This window comes from Pinus tabuliformis, chromosome J, assembly GCF_031772625.1.
Source record: "Pinus tabuliformis cultivar Carrire ecotype Pingquan chromosome J, CPIR1, whole genome shotgun sequence".
NCBI lineage: Eukaryota > Viridiplantae > Streptophyta > Pinopsida > Pinales > Pinaceae > Pinus > Pinus tabuliformis.
The window spans coordinates 1,531,058,128-1,531,076,797 of record NC_142295.1 but is presented as its reverse complement, the minus strand read 5'-3'; the positions used below and the strand labels follow the sequence as shown (position 1 = coordinate 1,531,076,797).

General features: G+C 37.8%; 1 protein-coding gene across 1 annotated transcript; it reads right to left on the bottom strand.

Moving 5' to 3' along the window:
- Positions 1 to 1,598: 1,598 nt before the first annotated feature.
- On the bottom strand, positions 1,599 to 18,151 carry LOC149233343 (uncharacterized). The gene is made up of 8 exons (XM_089382160.1): positions 17,232 to 18,151; positions 16,879 to 17,006; positions 16,012 to 16,818; positions 15,103 to 15,750; positions 14,680 to 14,887; positions 14,227 to 14,354; positions 13,996 to 14,093; positions 1,599 to 1,985 (listed from the first exon to the last, which is right to left on the bottom strand). Exons 1-8 carry the CDS (start codon positions 18,149 to 18,151, stop codon positions 1,599 to 1,601), a joined length of 3,324 nt encoding a protein of 1,107 aa, XP_089238286.1.
- Between the last annotated feature and the right edge of the window lie 519 nt (positions 18,152 to 18,670).

Sequence of the window (18,670 nt, the reverse complement as noted above, 5' to 3'; positions counted from 1 at the left end):
GTGATGGAGTTCATGGCCTTTGCATTTGTGATGTAGGCTTTCCTCTCGTCGTGGTCTGTTGGAAGAGTGGAAGTAGTTTTGTATTCATTTTGAACAAAATGCCAGACTTCAGGTCCAATGGACATTAAGTAGTAGGTCTTTCTTTTCTTCCAGAAACCAAAGTTAGTGCCATCGAACAAAGGAGGTCTTCCTGATGCTTTGTGGTTTCTCGTCATGGCTGTGGATCCTTCTTCATGCTGTTAGGCTAGTATGAAGAAGCCTGCTCTGGTACCAATTTTTGGAAATACTGGGGGGTGAATCAGTATTTCTTACTATTTATTTTTTAATTGTTCTAGTGATTGCCAACAACCTATATAGATATGTATATGTATACACAGAACACAGAAATATACAGCTGAATTTAATGTTTTTATTAAAACTCAAGACAGTGCAAAGAAATAAATACAATATAAGTATAAATCTGATTGTGAATAGTTGCCAAGCTCCAACTTGGACTTCAGTGAGGCTCCAACCTCCAGAGCACCAACTCTATTTTGCAGTGGTTTTGCACTTAGGAGCACCTACCCCAATGACTTCAGTCTTGTTTAGTTCTGAGGCTCCAACCTCTTGGGCTCCAACCCAACCTTGGTATAAACAGGTATGCTGCTGCACTCTATTCAGCTAAGATTGTCTCACTCCTGCTCTCTTGCCTCTGTTGCTTTTGCTGCCTCTACAGGCTCCGCTACTTTTTCTGCCTCTTTTTCCTCTACTGCTTCTACTATCTCACCCTTGGGTTCTTCACCACCATAACAGCACCAACAGTACTATGTTTCTACTGTTTTATACATTCCCATGCCTTTGTCCATTCGTTTCCTCTTACACCGTCTCTTAGGATTCCTCCTTAGTGACTGTCGTTTCCTCTGACTCGCTTGATCTTTCAGCTTCCCTCCTCGATCACTATGACCTCCTTTGATCACCAGAACCCCACCTTGAACCACATTCGCTTTTCATAGGGAAACAAAGATTCATTTATACCAGATATTGAAGTCGAACAGGTAGAAGAAGTTGCAAGCATGTACATATTAAACAGAGTGCAATCCATTTTTCCCAGAACCAAGCCGGACCTTTAAATTGTACAAGTCTGATGAAACCAGAAAACCTGTCGCAAACGTTTACCTCTAAGATGTAAGTATTACCTCACAATCAAATGCAATGAGCTACAATTTCCTTTTGTTTTTGTTTTATTCCAAAAAAAACACGTAATAGTGCCCATATTAGCCTCTGCTGCATTCATAATCACAGCTGTTGATCACCCTCATCCAACTGTTCCTGCGATGCTACAGCCTTTTGCTTGCACATTAAACCTCGTGCAGCTCCTCACCGTTTGATTACACTCACCGCTTGATTTGACGATGATCGCGCCTCCCGCCTTTTTTAAGTGCTCACGTGTTAACACACGATCGCGGCGGTTTCACACCCTTCCCTTAAGCCACATGTTGCACATTAACTAGATCACATGGCCATATACGGAAACCGCCTTGGGCCCAAAGGCGGTGCGGGGAATACCACCCGCCCGCAAAACCACCTGTCCCCCGACTATTAACCTCTGCGTGGCTTTCCTACATGATGGCCGTTGGATTTTCCACGTGGAGATCTAACAGCTCACGACCTCTGCACATCTTTATCACCTGGTAGCCGTCAGATAAGCCCATCGTGCTGTATCTACCATCCATCTCTACATCCTCAAACATCCAGTGATTGAAAATCTTCACTTTAGGTTGTGGTAAAACGACCGCCATGGTTTTTCCTCCTACTCCTCTGCACACCATAGCTTCTGCGAGAGTAAAAACCGTGCAACACAGCCTCACCACGATAAAAAAACCTCTGCAATAATAGAACCTCTGCGACAGACGCTCTCCATTTGCTACGATGGCTCTGTTCTGCTGTTCCTCTTTGGCTTCATCTTCTCCTCTTGACTCTGTTCCGTCTGCTCCTCGACTATTGCCCTATTGACATCAATGACAATCTGTGTCCAACAGCCCCTAGTAGCATATAACTCTTCCTTTTGTACCTTGATGGGTTTCTCCAACTGTTTCTTGGGAATGAGTAATTGTGCAAGTGAATTTTAGCCTCTTTCTTTTATTCCCTTTTTTGGTAATGGCTCAAAGCACTTCATTGAATTTTCCTTTACACAAATTTCCTCTTTTAACTGTTGTCTCCACTCCTCATAATCATCACCCTTCTTAATTTAACTTTTCCACATTGCATGAGTGAGGGAGTTAGCTGTAATTAACTAGTTGAGGGTGGTCGAGACTCCTGACCCATCCTTAGCTTATAAAACCTCATCTCTCATGCATTGACAAAACAATTCTAACCATTATATGCTCAAGAGAAGAGATGAATATTATTTCATACCTAAACCTACGTGATGGTTGCTGGAGATGCATGCATGTTGCTGCTAGGATTCATATCATGATGGATTAAAGGTGTTGATTACATTTGTTTTCTTATGTACAATTATTCATAGCGTGATGATTCTTTGACTGATAAATTTTTTGTGTCCAGTCTTCTTCCCAATGTTTAATATGTTGCAATAGGAGTGCATGGATTATCTACTGGTGTGCCCCATCTCACTTTAGAAATGGCTTCATTAAGCTCAAGGTGGTTGGATCTTTTACTTTGTGGGTGGAAAAAAATAATTATGGGATTTTGATGTGACTATACAGGCTGCTACAGGAGGAATTTCCCCATGTAGCAGTCACTTAATTCTTCTTTAAGACCTTATATTACATGTGGAACTGAGGGAAAGTCATAAAAGGTATAAGGGGAAGACTAAAATCATCAAGAGGTGATGTAGGTGGTGGAAACATTGAAAGCAAAGCTTTTTCTGTGTTTTTTTATGTATGGAAGAGTGGAATTTGAAGATAAATTTTAGCTAGATGGAGTGGATGGGTGATGAAATTGGTTTTGAGGACCTATGTCAACCTTCCCTAAAGAATACATGACCTTTTGACCCCTTCCTCTAATCAGATTTGCCTCTTGTAGCATTTCAGGGTAGTCTCTTATAGTAGAATTGTTTTATCCATATATATCAAATGGTAGACAAGATTGACCTAAAAAATTTAAGCGTGTTTTCATCAGCCTTATGCACCTCCCCATAAAATCTCTTGGCCAATGGATGCCAAAATCGCAAGAAAAATAAAAAATGGTTATAGGTGATGAAGGTTGATTTCTCAAAAAGTGTGCATTAGAATTTGCTGAAATTTCTTAAGAATGTTACCATCATCCATATGAATCTCCCCATGAAACAACTTGGAAAATGGATGCACAGTTTTCAAGATATGATAAAAACAATTTTCTGCTCTGTGTATTTTGGCCTCTTGTAGCAAAACAGAACCCTTTTGTAGCATTTTAGGACAACGAGGAAAATGCATGAGAAAGGCTTGGGAATGATGGGAAATGTCATGGAAATGGTTGAGGGTGATGGATTGACATGTCCTTGGTCCTTATTGAGCAGTTTTCACAGAAGGTAAGAAGCCCAAGGTCGATTTTTTTGACTTTTTTCTTGTCTCATTACTCATTTCTTTCTTTTTCTCTTTTTGTTTTACTGACCTATTTCTTTTCCTTACATAGGTTAAGGAGTACCTGCATGCAAGTAATTATATGCAAATTGATTATATATATATATTTCATCATTTTTCCTTCTTTTTTTTTTCTTTAGGCCTACTAGTTGCCTCAATGAGGTTTTCAACTAGTAGGTCTGCTTAGGTGCCTCAGAAGAGGTTTTCACCTAGGATATTATTTGTTTTATATTTTTTTCCAATCCATTGACTGTCTCATGGAGTTTTTCAATCAATGAGCCAATCTCAGGTGCCTCAAAGGAGGTTTCACCTAAGATTTTTTTTTTCCTCTTATTTTTCATTTTTCATTTCCTTTTCTATCCTACTCTGCTTGAAAAACAAAATCTATTTCAAGTATAGGAATACTTCCAACTGAGCCATGTGGACATCAATATGATAGATAAACTCATGTGTAGGCTCGAAATGTATGCTTTGACATGTACCTGGGTTTTAGAGACCAAATGCTTTGACTTTGACAATATCAAGCATTGTTGAAGAAGAGAGTGATGCTCCATCTTGATGATTTTCTGGAACCAAACCTCAATATAACTTTGATTACCTTGGTTCTCTTTCTTATCTGGATCATTCCTCATGTATTCTTCTACCATGACATTCAAATATTCCTCTTTTTGCTGATTATTCTCTTGAACACATGGAGGATCTGATTGTAAACACGAGGGGACTTTCTCAATCTATGATTTTGATTTATACTTTTTATCAAGTGCAACCCATGATTCTTTCATCTTCTCATTTGAATCTTCTTTTTCTGAGTGTTGTCCTTCAATGACATCAAGAGAATCTATTTTTTACAATACTCATCCAGAGCTACGATGAATACCATTGAGATAGAGGACATTTTAGGAAGTGTTGTACCTCAGCATTGTAAGTGGGTTGAGCTACTTCCTTGTGTGGGTTTGGAAATGGTGGTACATGTAGTTGAGTGGGAGTGGATATTGAGATAGATGTGGTTGGGGTTATGGTTGTCGTGGAGGTGGATTGTATGGATAACATGGAGTTAGGTGTGGAAGATATTGCGGAAAATATTGAGGATATTGTGGATTTATCCCATACTTTTCTTGCCAACCTTGTTGCCAAGATTGGTTTTGGGGTTGAGATGGCCAAGACTTCCAAAGAAAGGGTGTTTTCCAATTACTTTGAGATAAATGTGCATAACCTTGAAATTCTAAAATAGGTTCTTACATTATACTAGGTTGACTAGGCTGCCATTGTGCTCTTAGAGCTACATAACATATCTGCTTTGGTGATTGACTTGTTCCATTATCCTCTTGGTAAACTTCCTTCAACCTTGGTAATGATGGGAAATCTTTAACAATGTGTGATTCTGCCTGCATTAGAGGAAATTTCAGCCTAAAAATTCCCATGAATTTTTCATGCAATTTCTGTGTCATAATATGTAAACCAATCAAAATACTTTAAATTTAAAAACGGGCACATGTAAGTATTTTGGAGGGAGAAAAATAAAAACTACTTTTTTTAATTGTATTATGAGCTTAGCTCCTTATATGTTTACTAAAATTTCAAGTTTAGACACTCGTTGGATGCGGATATAAATTCCACATCCAACAACTACCCATTATGCATACTTTTGAGAAGACCACATTGATAAAAATGAAGATACATTCAAAAAGCGTGTATAACACACTTTTTAATGTATCTTCAATTTTTATCAATGCAAGTCTTCTCAAAAGTATGCATAATAGGTACTTGTTGAATGTGGAATTTAATTCAACATTCAATGAGTGTCTACACTTGAAATTTGAGCAAACCTATAAGGATACAAGACAAAAATACAATTCAAAAAATTAGTTTTCTCCTTTTCCCTCCAAAAATCACAACTCTTATTTTATTATTTTTTCATAGGAGGCCATTTTTAGGCTGAAATTTCTTCTAATGGACAACATAAATATCAACATCTTCTTTTTTCTCATCTTGCATTCTTATCAATTCTACTTGTTCGCTTAGATTGATAACAAATTTTGTTTTAAAGTCATCAAACAAATTTCCAAGATTTGCTTGACTTACCGATCTTGTTGTTCATTTACTTACTCTTTCCCTTCCTCTTGATATGTTTTTGCATGTTTCACAAATTTCTTCAAATGATAATTAGTATACATCACCTCTACTCATGATATCAAGGAGATCAATTCACTCATCTTTAATTGTTCTAAGTAAGAGGGCTTTTAGTGTGTCAGATCCTAAATGATGTAATTTTTCCCTCTTAACATTATGCATGAACCTCTCTATTAGATACTCAAGGCTCTCATCTTATTTTTGAATCATTCTAAAGATTTCTTCTTTAAGATCATGGTTTTTATATTTTCTAGAAATATCTTTTGCATATAATTCCATGATCTTATTGAATTAGTCCTTAAACTCATGAACCATTTAAGAGCTCTCTCTTTCAATGTATCTAGAAACAATCCCAATTTTTTAGTGTTTAATAAGTAACCATAAGATCTACAATCAATTTCAAATTCAAAGAGAAAGGTTTCTAGATCCTCTGACCATATAAAATGGAAGTTGGGAAGGAAATATGGAGGGATTTTCTTCATATGAACATTGACATCAGTATCTTGAATGTGAAATCTAGGAAGATACTCTTCATTGGTATCATCTCCATCCATTTCTTCTATCTTCTCTGCCACTTCTTCTTCTTCTAGCTGCAAAAGTGGATGGTGATGTGGTTCTTACTGCACCACGTGATCAAATGGGGCGGTTGGTGTTAGAGAAGTATATATATATATATATATATATATATATATATATATATATATATATATATATATATATATATATATATATATATATATATATATATATATATATATATATATATATATATATATATTTGAATAAGAATCCTAATGAAATGCAAATTTTTATTTTTGAAATGAAGTATGCCTAATGCAAATATTTTTTGTTTTTGCAGAAAGTAAAAGAAATGAGTCAACCAGGGAAGAAAACAATAAATACTTGTACACCTCCTCGCAACAAAGCCAAAAAGTGATTAGCCCCAATGTTGCAACAAGAATGATGTAACTCACAAGGCTAATAACTTAAATTATCAACCAGAGGTTCGTACAAACTTAAGAGGTGCTGACATTATATGTGTAGCATGCAATGTGTCCTTCTTTCATTGATCTAATGAAGTGAATGTCATAAAATCCAACCTAAACTAGTTCCAGAAATAAACCATGCTACTCTAATTCAAAACAAATCAAATCATTAATATAATTGCAAATTTCTTGGAAATAAGAAAGTTAATCTACAACAGATAACTAGGAAATTCAAAAACTAAGACTACTTCACTTGCATTGAAGAGTTTCAAATGTGAAAATTGCTTCCTAACTCTATTTGTTGTTTTGTTATTACATTGGAGGAAGGAGGGGTCTAAAGTGGTCCTTAGGTCTTCCTAATAATGTATTTAGATCATAGGGGTCATTATTCATATAGAATAAGTCAAATTTCCAGTGGGGATCAAAGATGGTCAAGGGAGGTGATGCTACAAGTTTGCTATAGGAGGCTTGTAATGCTACAGGAACGAGAATCTTGATAAATGGCCAAGTAAATCAAATTAAAATGGGATGGAAAAACCTTTTTTATTAATTATGATGTCTTAGGTCTCCATTCAAAGTGAATTCAATCCAAAATACCTCTGTTAACATGTGTTAAAAAATAGCATAAAATTACTACTCTAAAAACTAGAAATTCAAGAACTAGTGAGCTAGTTAACCTATCAAATGCCTCACCTAATCAAGTGAAAATGTATTGGGGCAAATTTTGTTATTAACTTGAATTTTTTTATAACCTAATACAAGTGGAATAAACTCAAATAAATATCATTAACACGTTCTAAAAAACAACATAAAATTACTAGTATTTTGCTACAAGGGACATCCAGTAATTCTAGATTTGTGAACTAGAAAACCAATCCAAGTAGCTCAATGATGAAGATGATTTTTCAAAGTTTTTCTAAGGATGAATCATGCTTGAGACTCTGTGAATAACCCACAAAATAGCTTACTTCAATCATTTAACCCAATCTTGCAACAAAAGAAGCATCAATACTGAATGCAGAAATAAGAAAAACAAGAATAAGAAATGCATGTGAATAAGAAGTGAAAAGAAGAAAATCAAATTATACAAAAGGACACTGAGCCTCTCGGGGTGGCAAAGCACAAGGATACTCAGATTCCTATGAAAGGGACCAAGCTTTAGAAGCTAAAAATGGCACCAAACTTTATTATTTGAATCAATCCAAGTACATCCCTGTTAGAAATGAAAGTGGAGCTGCAAAAATACAAGCTTTCTCCAAAATCCCTCAAATAGTGGATCTGGTTCCCAACACTAGGACTCTACATTAAATAACAAGAAGCACATTCCTAGATTTTCTCAATCAATGGATCTCTAAAATTTGTACAATAATTTCATAATATCTTGTTGATTTGTTGTCCAAGCTTGATCCTCTTGTAGCAGGGAGCAAGTTCCTAGATTATCTCCTCCTCCAAATCTTTATAATCTGCCCAATATTCTAACAATATTCTACAAAAATAAATAATATTAGGCACAAATATGCAATTATCTCTAAACCTTCCTAATGAACATATTAAAGCTAAAAATATGCCATCTAATGCAAAAAAGAGAGGTTTAATGTGCTGAAGGATGGTTATATGGGCCTTAATTTATGTCTAATTTGGAGGCCCATCACCTAGCACCACTAATTCACCCCCCTCTATGTAGTGATATGATTTCTAACATAATGGGCTTGCTAAGGAAAATAATAAAATAATAGTAAAAAAATAAAATAAGAATTATGATCGTTTAGAAAACTACATTTTTTATTGTATTTTTGACGTATCTCCTTGTAGGTTTACTCAAATTACAAATGTATACACTCATTGGATGCATAATTAGATTTCGCATCCAACGAGTACCCACTCTACATACTTTTGAGTAGATACACACTGAGAATACTCATTGGATGTGAAATCTAATTTTGCACCCATTGAGTGTACAGACTTGTAATTTGAGTAAACATACAAGGAGATAAGTCAAACATATGACTAAAAAGTAGTTTTCTTCTTTTCCCTCCAAAAAAAATATCCCCTAGGGATGATATTATCATCTTGAATCCTATTAGTTCTCTTAAATTTGACTTTGTTAGTACATTTTTCATTTTGAGACCCATTTTTTACCTCAAAAAATCCCCCTAATGTTATATTCTCATTTTTGAACATGACTCTAGTGATCTAAGGAAAGATTGATCACTTCAAGTATCTTTTTTTCCAAATCAATTTCCACCAATATTGGAGGATAGGAATACATGTTAGTCTTTAGCTCTTATTTATCAACATAATTTCTAAGAGTAATTCCTATGGATACGAGATAATCATTGTTTCAACAATATAAGGGAAGGTGAGGAAGGTAGACCTAAATTGGCATTGTTGAAGGAAAATTAATACTTGGATTAAAATCAAGGGTTCATTTAGTGAAGTACATTCCTCTTGTATCCATGAAGTAAGGGTTTTTCCTAAAGATCAAGTTGTGATTCTTGTCAAGCTCAAAGAGGAAAGTGTAAAACCCTCAAACAAAAAGGTAATATGATAAATGTTAGGCCAGGGAGTAACTCCACAAAATTTAATTCATATTATTCCTTTAGGTTGGTCTTTATTATATACATGAGGGAGACTGTTCACTTCATCTCCCGATGACTGTTCATATCTCTTATTATTTATTTACATTGATTATATTTATTCACCCAATCCTGATGCTTAGGTGTCAACATTCCCCCCCTTAATCTGAAGGGATGTTGGTGAGTCCAAGCATCATTCTAAATCGTTAAAGATTTTCTCTTCCTTGTGCTTTGGTGAAGATGTCGGCAATTTGCTCATTAGTGGAACAATGACGGAGATGGATTGTTTTGGCCTCAACATGATGTCGAATCAAATGATATTTGGTATTGATGTGCTTCGTTCGATCATGGAACTTTGGGTTCTTGGCCAACTTTATTGCAGAGGTATTGTCAATCATGAGTGGAGTTGATTGTATTTGTTTTACCTGCAAATCTTCAAGAATTTTCCTGAACCCCACAATTTATTTTGTTGCTTTAGCTACTGCCACGTATTCTGCTTGTGTTGTGGAATCTTCCGGAACTAATTGTTTGCGTGATCTCCAGGAGACAGCTCCTGATCCAAGACTCATAGTATATCCTGAAGTAGATACCCAAGTTTCTTTGTCTCCATCGAAGTTTGAATCAGAGTATCCAATCAAACTGAAGTCGTCCACCTATGTATAATTGATTCCAAAGTCTTGAGTTCCCTTCAAGTACCTTAGAACTCTTTTTGCAGCAGATCAATGTCCCTCACAAGGCTTTTTCATAAACCTGGAGAGGATTCCAACAACAAATGAAATGTATGGTCTGGTAGTAGTTAGGTAGTTGAGACTTCCTACAAGTTGTCTATACTTTGTTGCATCCTCAAATTCTTTTCCTTCAATAGATGTGAGCTTTAAGTTTTTCTCCATTGGAGTAGTAAGAGGATTGCATTCTGTCATGCCAAACCTATTCAACAGATCTCCAATGTATTTCTTTTGAGAAAGAAATATGGACTTCGGATGTTGGGTTACTTCAATGCCAAGATAGTAATGAACATAGCCCAAATCAGTCATTTCAAAACTTTTCCCCAATTCCTTCTTTATGGATGTAATGTAGCTTTCATTTTTCCCTGTCATCAAAAGATCATCTACATATACTACAAGATATACAACTGTTTTGCCAACTTTCTTGACAAATAAAGTTGCATCATCAAGATCATAATGTTTGAAATTGAGTTTCAGAATATGCTCAGTTAGTTTTTCATACCAGGCTTGTGGTGCTTGTTTGAGGCCATACAAGGACCTTCACAAGTTTGCATACTTTATGTTGATATCCTTTCACAGCAAATCCTTCAGGCTGGGACATAAAAACATTTTCTTTTAGATCTCCATACAAGAAAGCAGTTTTTACAGCCATTTGATGGACTTTCCAACCGTTTTGAGTTTCTAGGGCAAAGAGTGTCCGGATGGTATCCAATTTTGCTGTGGGGGTAAAAGTCTCCTCATAATCAACCCCTTCTTTTTGTGCAAAACCTTTTTCCACAAGCCTAGCTTTGTGCTTGTCAAGTGAGCCATCAGCTTTATACTTGTTCTTGTAGACCCACTTGCAGCCAATTGGTTTGGTTCCTAATGGAGGATCAACCAGCTTCCAAGTGCCATTCTTTATGAGGGCATCATACTCCTTTTGCATCGCTTCTTTCCATTTATCATGAGAAGAAGATTCTTTGAAGGAAGTTGGTTCAAAATCTGTAGACAAGTTCAATTCACAATCATAAGAAACATCCATATCAACAGGTGAATTAGAGTCATTTACATCACCTCCATTTTTCCGGTTTGAATTTCTAGTTCCTGTCTTTCCAACCTCATCAAGATGAACACTTTCAAGTGTCTTTGTCAGCCACTTTGGGGGACCTCTCTCAGATGGTCCACGCTTCTCCGTTGATTGAGTTGGGACTGATTCAAGATTGACTCTCCCAATTCTATCAATCACATCACTTAAAGCATCATCTATTGTTGGAGTTTCATGCGGGGGAGAGAGATATTCAGAAGAAGATTCCATATGTTAATCTAGTATAGGAATCCCCCCTTCAAGATGTGGAATCTGATTATCAAATTCTTATAATGATTTTACATTTGTGAATATATCCAAGCGATCAAGTTGTCACTCAACAACATTGTCAGTTTTGGATGATTCAAGAAAAATTACATCTCTAGATACAACAAAATTTTTATTGACTTCATCATAGAGACGGTATGCTTTGGAAGTGTTTGAATACCCTACGAAGATACAATTATGACTTCTTTCACCAAGTTTGTTTCTATGTACCTTTGGTATCAAGGCATAACAGGTGGAACCAAAGACCCTGAGATGCTTTATTGAAGGAACATGTCCATACCACATTTCATATGGAGTCTTGTTTCTAATAGCATTAGATGGACATCTATTCTTTATATATGCACCACATAGAACAACATCAACCCAAAACATTATCTTTACATTTTTGAAGAAGAGCATGGATCGTACCATATTTAAGATTGTCCTTTTCGTTGTTTCAGCTACACCATTCTGTTGGGGATTATAAGGTACAGTTGTTTGATGTTTGATCCCATGTTGGCGAAGATAGTTTTCAAATTCATTTGATGTGTATTATTTTCCATTATCAGTGCGAATAGACCCAATATGAGATTGTTCATTATTTTCAATCCATTTATGAAAGTTCTTGAATGTTTGAAAAGCATTAGATTTGTTCTTCAATAAATAAACCCAACACATTCTGGTGTAGTCATCAATAAATGTCATCATATATTTATTTCCATTTGTAGAAGGAACATGCATTGGACCACATAAATTTGAATGAATGATTTCAAGTTTTCTATGTGTTCTTGAATTTGAATCATGAAAAGACTGTTTGCTATGCTTTCCTAGAATGCAAGCATCACATTGCTTAAGTTTCCTAGGAATTGTAGGCAAACAAACAACACCATTTTTCTTCAACAAGCGGAGGCTGTCATAGTTCAAATGTACAAATCTAGCATGCCATAATAAACTTGATGGAAGTGTACCTTCTTCATAATGAGAATTGTATGAGAAATGTTGTGCACGAGCAGAAGTACCTTGCAGCTTGAGAAGCCTTTCTTCTTCTATTCCCCTCATGACAAGTGAGTGCTCAGATGATTTTCTCACCTCAAGCTTGCCATCAAACATATGAATGGAGTGATCTCGCAGGTAGATGTGGACCAAGGACAACAAGTTTCTCTTGAGTTGTGGGAGATATAGAACATGATGCAGAAGAAAGTCTGGAAGACCAAGCAGTTTAAGCCTGATTGTGCCAAGCCCTGATGGCTTGATTTTTGATTGGTCTACAAAGTATACTTCTCCACCAACATTGTTAGTAAATTCTTCAAAAAAGTCTTTTCTATAAGTCATGTGGCAGGTTGCTCCGGAATCAAGCAACCAATCATTTTTCCAAGAAGCAAGTGAAGCATTAAATAAATCTTCATTTACTCCAATATTACATTGTGCCACAACATAGTGATCAGATTCAGGTGCTTTACCTTTCTCTGTATCATTAGTTTTACCTTTTTGTTGGTTTCTTTGCTGCTCAATTTTGTCCCATGGTAACTTGCATGTAGAGGCATCATGTGATCCATTTCTTTTGCAGCGTATGCAGTGCAAATCTGACTTTTCTCCTTGAGAGTGTCTACCCCCCCTGCCTCTGAAATATCTTCCTCTTCCTCTTTGACCACCTCTTCCTCTGGAAGAATCTTGGGCAGGATGCTTTTTTTTATGAGCAAGGCACACAGCCTCTTCAGAAGATTCAGGGGCTTTCTTCTTTGCAAAAGCTTTCTCTCTTTCAGCAATTTTTTTCACAAGAGAGTCAAAGGTAATGTCTTTAAGATTTCCATTTGCTTGCAATGACTCAAGATAATTGGAGTAAGTAGGATAAAGTTCCTTGATAAAAGTGATAAGAGGAATATCCAAATCAATTTTAGTGGCTTGGATATCATGCATTATAGACTTTACTTCAGATGCAAGAGCAAGAGGATCATTATTTTGCAATTCAAGAGTAAAGAGTTTAATCATGAGTTGAACAACTTCAATTGCAGAATGTGATTCATAGAGTTCTTTCAGCTTTTGTAAGGCTTCGAAAGCAGTTGAAAATGGTGTAATATGGCGACTCACCTCTTCACTTACAGATGCTGCAATTAATGCATAGGATTTGTTGTTCTTGTTTTCCAAAATGGCGAGCTCTTTGTTTGAGGTAAGTTGTTCTGGCTGTTTTTCTTTGTCTCCAATGCACACTCCTTTCCACAACTCATTGAGAATGAGGGTGTGTTTTATCATCTGGGACCACTCAGAATAGTTCTCCTTGCCAGTGAGAATTATTCCCACAATGGATATGATTGAATGCATACTGTAACAAAAACTTTTGCTGCAAAATTTTACTCCTAATGGGAAAAAATATAATTCTGATATGACTGGACAACAAATTCAAATGTCAATACGCAAGATTGTAAATTTTTTTTTTTCCAAGGAAAAAAGCGAACTTTTTTATAAGAAGTAAAAAAGTTACAAGCAGATGAGTTAACATTCTGAAATGATTTGCCTAAAAAAGGCCAGCCTCCTCTAATGAGGATCATCAGCACCCCTACACTGTGCTGCTCAAAAATAAACACATACTCTCGGCCTGGACAGCCGCACCCAGAAGGAAAAACATGATCAGAAATCCGAAGTCCAGCTGGGCCTCCTTTCTAGAGGAAAACGACCCAGCTGATCCCATACCGATATATAATAGCCACAGTCCGCTCTAAAAACCAGAGCATCATAGTATATAAAAAGTGAACAGTAACCCATAGTAAAAACATATGCCACCAGATATCCTATGAACAGACAGATCATCTAGTGCATATAGAAAAAAAGTAAAACACTATGAATATGGAGGGTGATCCGACACACGGATCTGATCCTGGATCTGTTCGGTTATTCTCCACGAGCCCACAGCTTGTTGAAGACCTGCTTTAGAAAGCCCATCTGCAACCTCATTGAATTCCCTGTATATATGTTCAATGGAAAAAACATTAAACTGCTGCTTTAAGGATTGAATTTCTTCTAAAAGAGGCATCAACATATAGTTCTGACATCTGAATTTTCCAATAACCCAGTTTACAACATTCATAGAGTCTCCATAAATCTGAACAGTGAGGATATTTTTTTGGATGAGCCAACAGAGCAGTAGTTTTAAAGCAGAGAGCTCAGCGAAGTTATTTGAGCCCATTCCAATTCCTACCGAAGCCTTGAGTGAGTGTGAGTTACTAATGTGAATGCATATCCCAGCACCCATGTTATTGTTTTGTGCGGCACCGTCAAAAAAAGCCCACGGTATCCCATCCCGAATGCTGGGTTCTTTCCTCTGGTTATGATTGGCATGTTCCTCGTCCAAAGGAATGCTGTCGAGAATAGCAGTACTTTGAATGGCCACAGCTGCCACAGGAGTCAACTTTTCTCTGAAAATGCTGCGATTCCTTGCAAGCCAAACACCCCATCAGATGATGGGGGGCAAATTTCTCAGATTCCTCCACTGAAAATGATTCCACCAGTATTCCCAAGCTGCAGTCATACTGACCCCTTCCCATCTTAATTTTACATTTAGGAGCCTTTCCGCTTCTATCCAAACCTGTTTTGTGAACGGACATGAAAGAAAAAGATGAGAAATGGTTTCATCATCCGCAAAACACAAAGGGCATCTTCTAGGGCCCTGTTTAAAGCGAGCTTGTAGAGCTTCCCAGGTAGGAATCTTATGGTTTAAGGCACACCAGAAAAAAATTCTAGATTTTTTAGGGCATTTTAATTTAAACAATGGCTTTGACCACCAAACAGGAGGATTCCAACCTTTATTCTTCATCAAGAAGTTATATCCATCCTTTGGAGAATATTGCCCTGTTTCAGCATGTGCCCAAACTAGAGAATCTGGCCTATCCTTTAATCTAACATTTGATCTTCTCAACTCCTGTATAAAGCGCTGCCAATCATTCCTCCAGGTGAAATTTAGCCCTATCTCATCTTCAGACTTCCAAGCCTGTCCCCAAATAGATGACTGCTCCGTACTTGCAATCTGACTTAAACTCCTTATACCAATGTCATCCAAATGAGTGAGCATTCCTGGGGGGAGGGCAAAACCTTCGCTGCATCCAACCCACGGGTCTCTGCCAATCCTCAAGCTTTCTCCATTTCCAACCCGCCATGCCAGCCCTTGTTCAATTACCTTAAAAGCCTCCGAAGTGGCTTTCCAGATGACTGAGCAGTTTCTCCCTTTCTTATTTGGCCTTCTTATCCAATCTTCAAGCGGTGTGGGGTCAATGTATTTCCTTTTTACCACCTTAGTCCAAAGATTCTCCATAGTAATGATTCGCCATCCTGATTTAGCTGCTAAAGCCTGACTAAAATCGACTGGACTTTTCAGCCCCCATCCTCCCCAGTCTTTTGGCCTTGCGATCTTATCCCACGCCACCCAAGGGAGTACAGACTCCTCCTTGGACCCTGACCATAGAAATCTGCTGCATAGCTATTTTATTTTGTGGAGGATTCCTTTGGGTATCCATGTCAAAGCTGCCCAGAAAACTGGAATAGCCTGCAGCACTGAATTCACCAAAGTTAGCCTTCCTGCCCTAGACAGCCACTTGAAGCTCCAATGGGAAATCTTTTGTTCAATCTTTGCTACTAACCAGTTCCAGTCCTGCTTCCTGTAAGAGGATGGCTTGAGCCAAAACCCCAGATATTTAAAGGGCTGCTCCATATTACATGTTCCAAAGGGCAGATGGGCAACAATTGAAATCTCCTCTTGCCTACTAAAGCCTTCAAAAATTAGTTGAGACTTTCTGTCATTTATTTTAAGCCCTGTAGCTTTCAAGAACTGATCAAGAATAGCCTTTATTTCTAATATTTCAGATATATTCCCATTTGAAAACAACAGAATGTCATCAACAAAAAGCAGATGGGTAATGAACAGGTTAACAGCAACTTCCAAACCTTTGATCAAACCTGAACTTTTTGCCTTTGAGATAAGCCTGCTTAAACCTTCTGCAGCAAGAAGGAAGAGCAGGGGGGAGAGCGGACACCCTTGGCGAAGTCCTCTTTGACTCTTGAAAAATTGAGAAGCAGCTCCATTTATCAGGACAACAAAATTTACATTTGAGATGCATCCCATAATCCATCTTATGAAGCCCACCTGGAAGCCAAGATGAGTCAAGAGCATCTTGAGATATGTCCAGCTGACCCTATCATAAGCTTTGGATAGGTCTATTTTGAGCACTGCCCCTTTCTTGTTTGCCTGCCTGAGACTGTGTATGGTTTCTTGTGCTACCCCGATGGCTTCATGAATCTGCTGCCCATTCAGGAAACCAAATTGTTCCTTTGAAATATAGCAAGATAAAATGGGTTTCAGGTGTACCACAATGATCTTTGCTATAATCTTGTAAATGGTATTGCACAGAGAAATAGGCCTGAAGTCTTCGAAGGATTCAGGATCTTCTTTTTTTGGAATAAGGGCAATGAAAGTTGCATTAAACGGTCCAAAGATTTCACCTTTTATTCTAGACTCCTCCACCACTTCAGTAAGTTATGACCCAATGGACTCAAAAAAGTGAGTGAATAGTTCTATGGTCCAACCATCAGGTTCTGGGCTTTTTTCTTTTGCCATGGACTTTATAACACTCTCAACCTCCTCTTTTGTCACTTCTCTAAAGAGGTCTTCAGCCTCCTCCTCCTCCACAAACCGAGGGAAAGCCTGTGCAGTTCTGATGATTTCAGGTAAATTAATACCCCCTGGATCAGAAAAAAGGGCCTAAAAGTGGTTCTTCCCCATAGCAGACAGATCTTCAAACGCGGAGGCCTCCCTGCCTTTCGAGTCCCTCAACTTCCAAATAGTATTTGCATTCCTCCTCCCTTTTGCATAATTGTGAAAAAAATTTGTATTTTCATCCCCTGCTTTCAACCAGATAGCTCTGCTTTTCAATCTCCACTCTTCTTCTTTATCCAATAAAATCTTCGCCCTTTTCTTTTCCAACTCCAGGATTTTCTCTTTTGAATCCAACGATGCATAGGCATCAGATTCAGGGTCTTCAAGAACCTTCAGAGAGTCATCAATGCTTACTAAGTCTTCAGTTTGTTTTTTCCTTCTATCTGAGGCCCATTCAATGGTTGCTTTCTTGAGTCTTTTTAAGTTTTCCATGAAACGCCCAGCTTTGCTCCCCACATACCCAGGCCCCGGATGTCTCCAGGTTTCATTGAAAAGTTTTATGAAAGAGTCTTCCTGAAGCCAATGAGCATTGAATTTGAAAGGCGCTGCCGGCTTAGGGGGAGGCTTTGAGAAGTCAAGGAGAATGGGAAAATGATCTGAATTCCCACCTTCCCCAACCCACTGCCGGAACAACGGAACCAGTGACGCCAATCTTTCGCTGATGAGAAACCTATCCAACCTTTTAGCAATTCTATGCTCCCCAGTCCTTCTGTTCCTCCAGGTTGGTTTGGCTTTTATAATGTTTACATCAATCAGCTGATGAGACAAAAGAGCATTTGAGAAGAAATCAGTCAGGGGATCCTCCCTTGCAAGAGGTCCCCAGGCTTCAGATGTCCCCATAGAGAAGTTAAGATCTCCTCCTATGATGAGATTCTTGTCATTTACCAGACTTTTTGAGAGGAACTCATTCCAGAAAATAGCCCTTCCCTGACACGGCCCGTAGACATTTACAATTGTCAAAGGGATATCAAAATCAGGTGACACAACCTCCATTCCCAACACATTCGGTAGTCCCCATGAGGTTAACACTTTCAACTTTCCTTTTTTAAAACCTGTAGCTATACCTCCCGAGTGTCCTGAGGCATCCACAGCCATGAAAACCCATCCCGGGAAAAGGGAACAGAGAGATGCTTCAATTTCCATACTTTTGCCTAAAGTCTCCTGAAGGAAAACTATGTCTGGGTTACAACGAGAGATGAGTTCTTTAAGAGCTAGTTTTTTAGGTTTACTAGCTAAACCCCTACAATTCCATGAGAGACAGATCATTTGATAACCGTCTCAGGGGGTTTTGCTGCTCTAAGCGCCCCAGTAATTGTCATCTGCTTCCCATCAGCAACATCAAAAATTGCTTTTGCTTGTGTTTTTGATAACATTGATTTTCTCCCTCTACTCTTCTTAGAATAGCATTTAGGGGTCTCAATCCCTAAACCTCCTACCAGATCCATAATCTCTTTCGGGACAACCGGCTTCTTGCTTAATGATCTCAGGTTATAGTGCCGGGCTACAGAGGATGGCCCAGCACCGTTCCCCAGAGGGGGGAAATCCTCACCACTCAGATTTATGGAGTCTGACTCAATAGATAGATTATCAATTTTTTTCATTACGTCATTACAGTTGTTCAAAACAGAAAGCCCCCCAATACAAGAATCAGTTATAATAGTA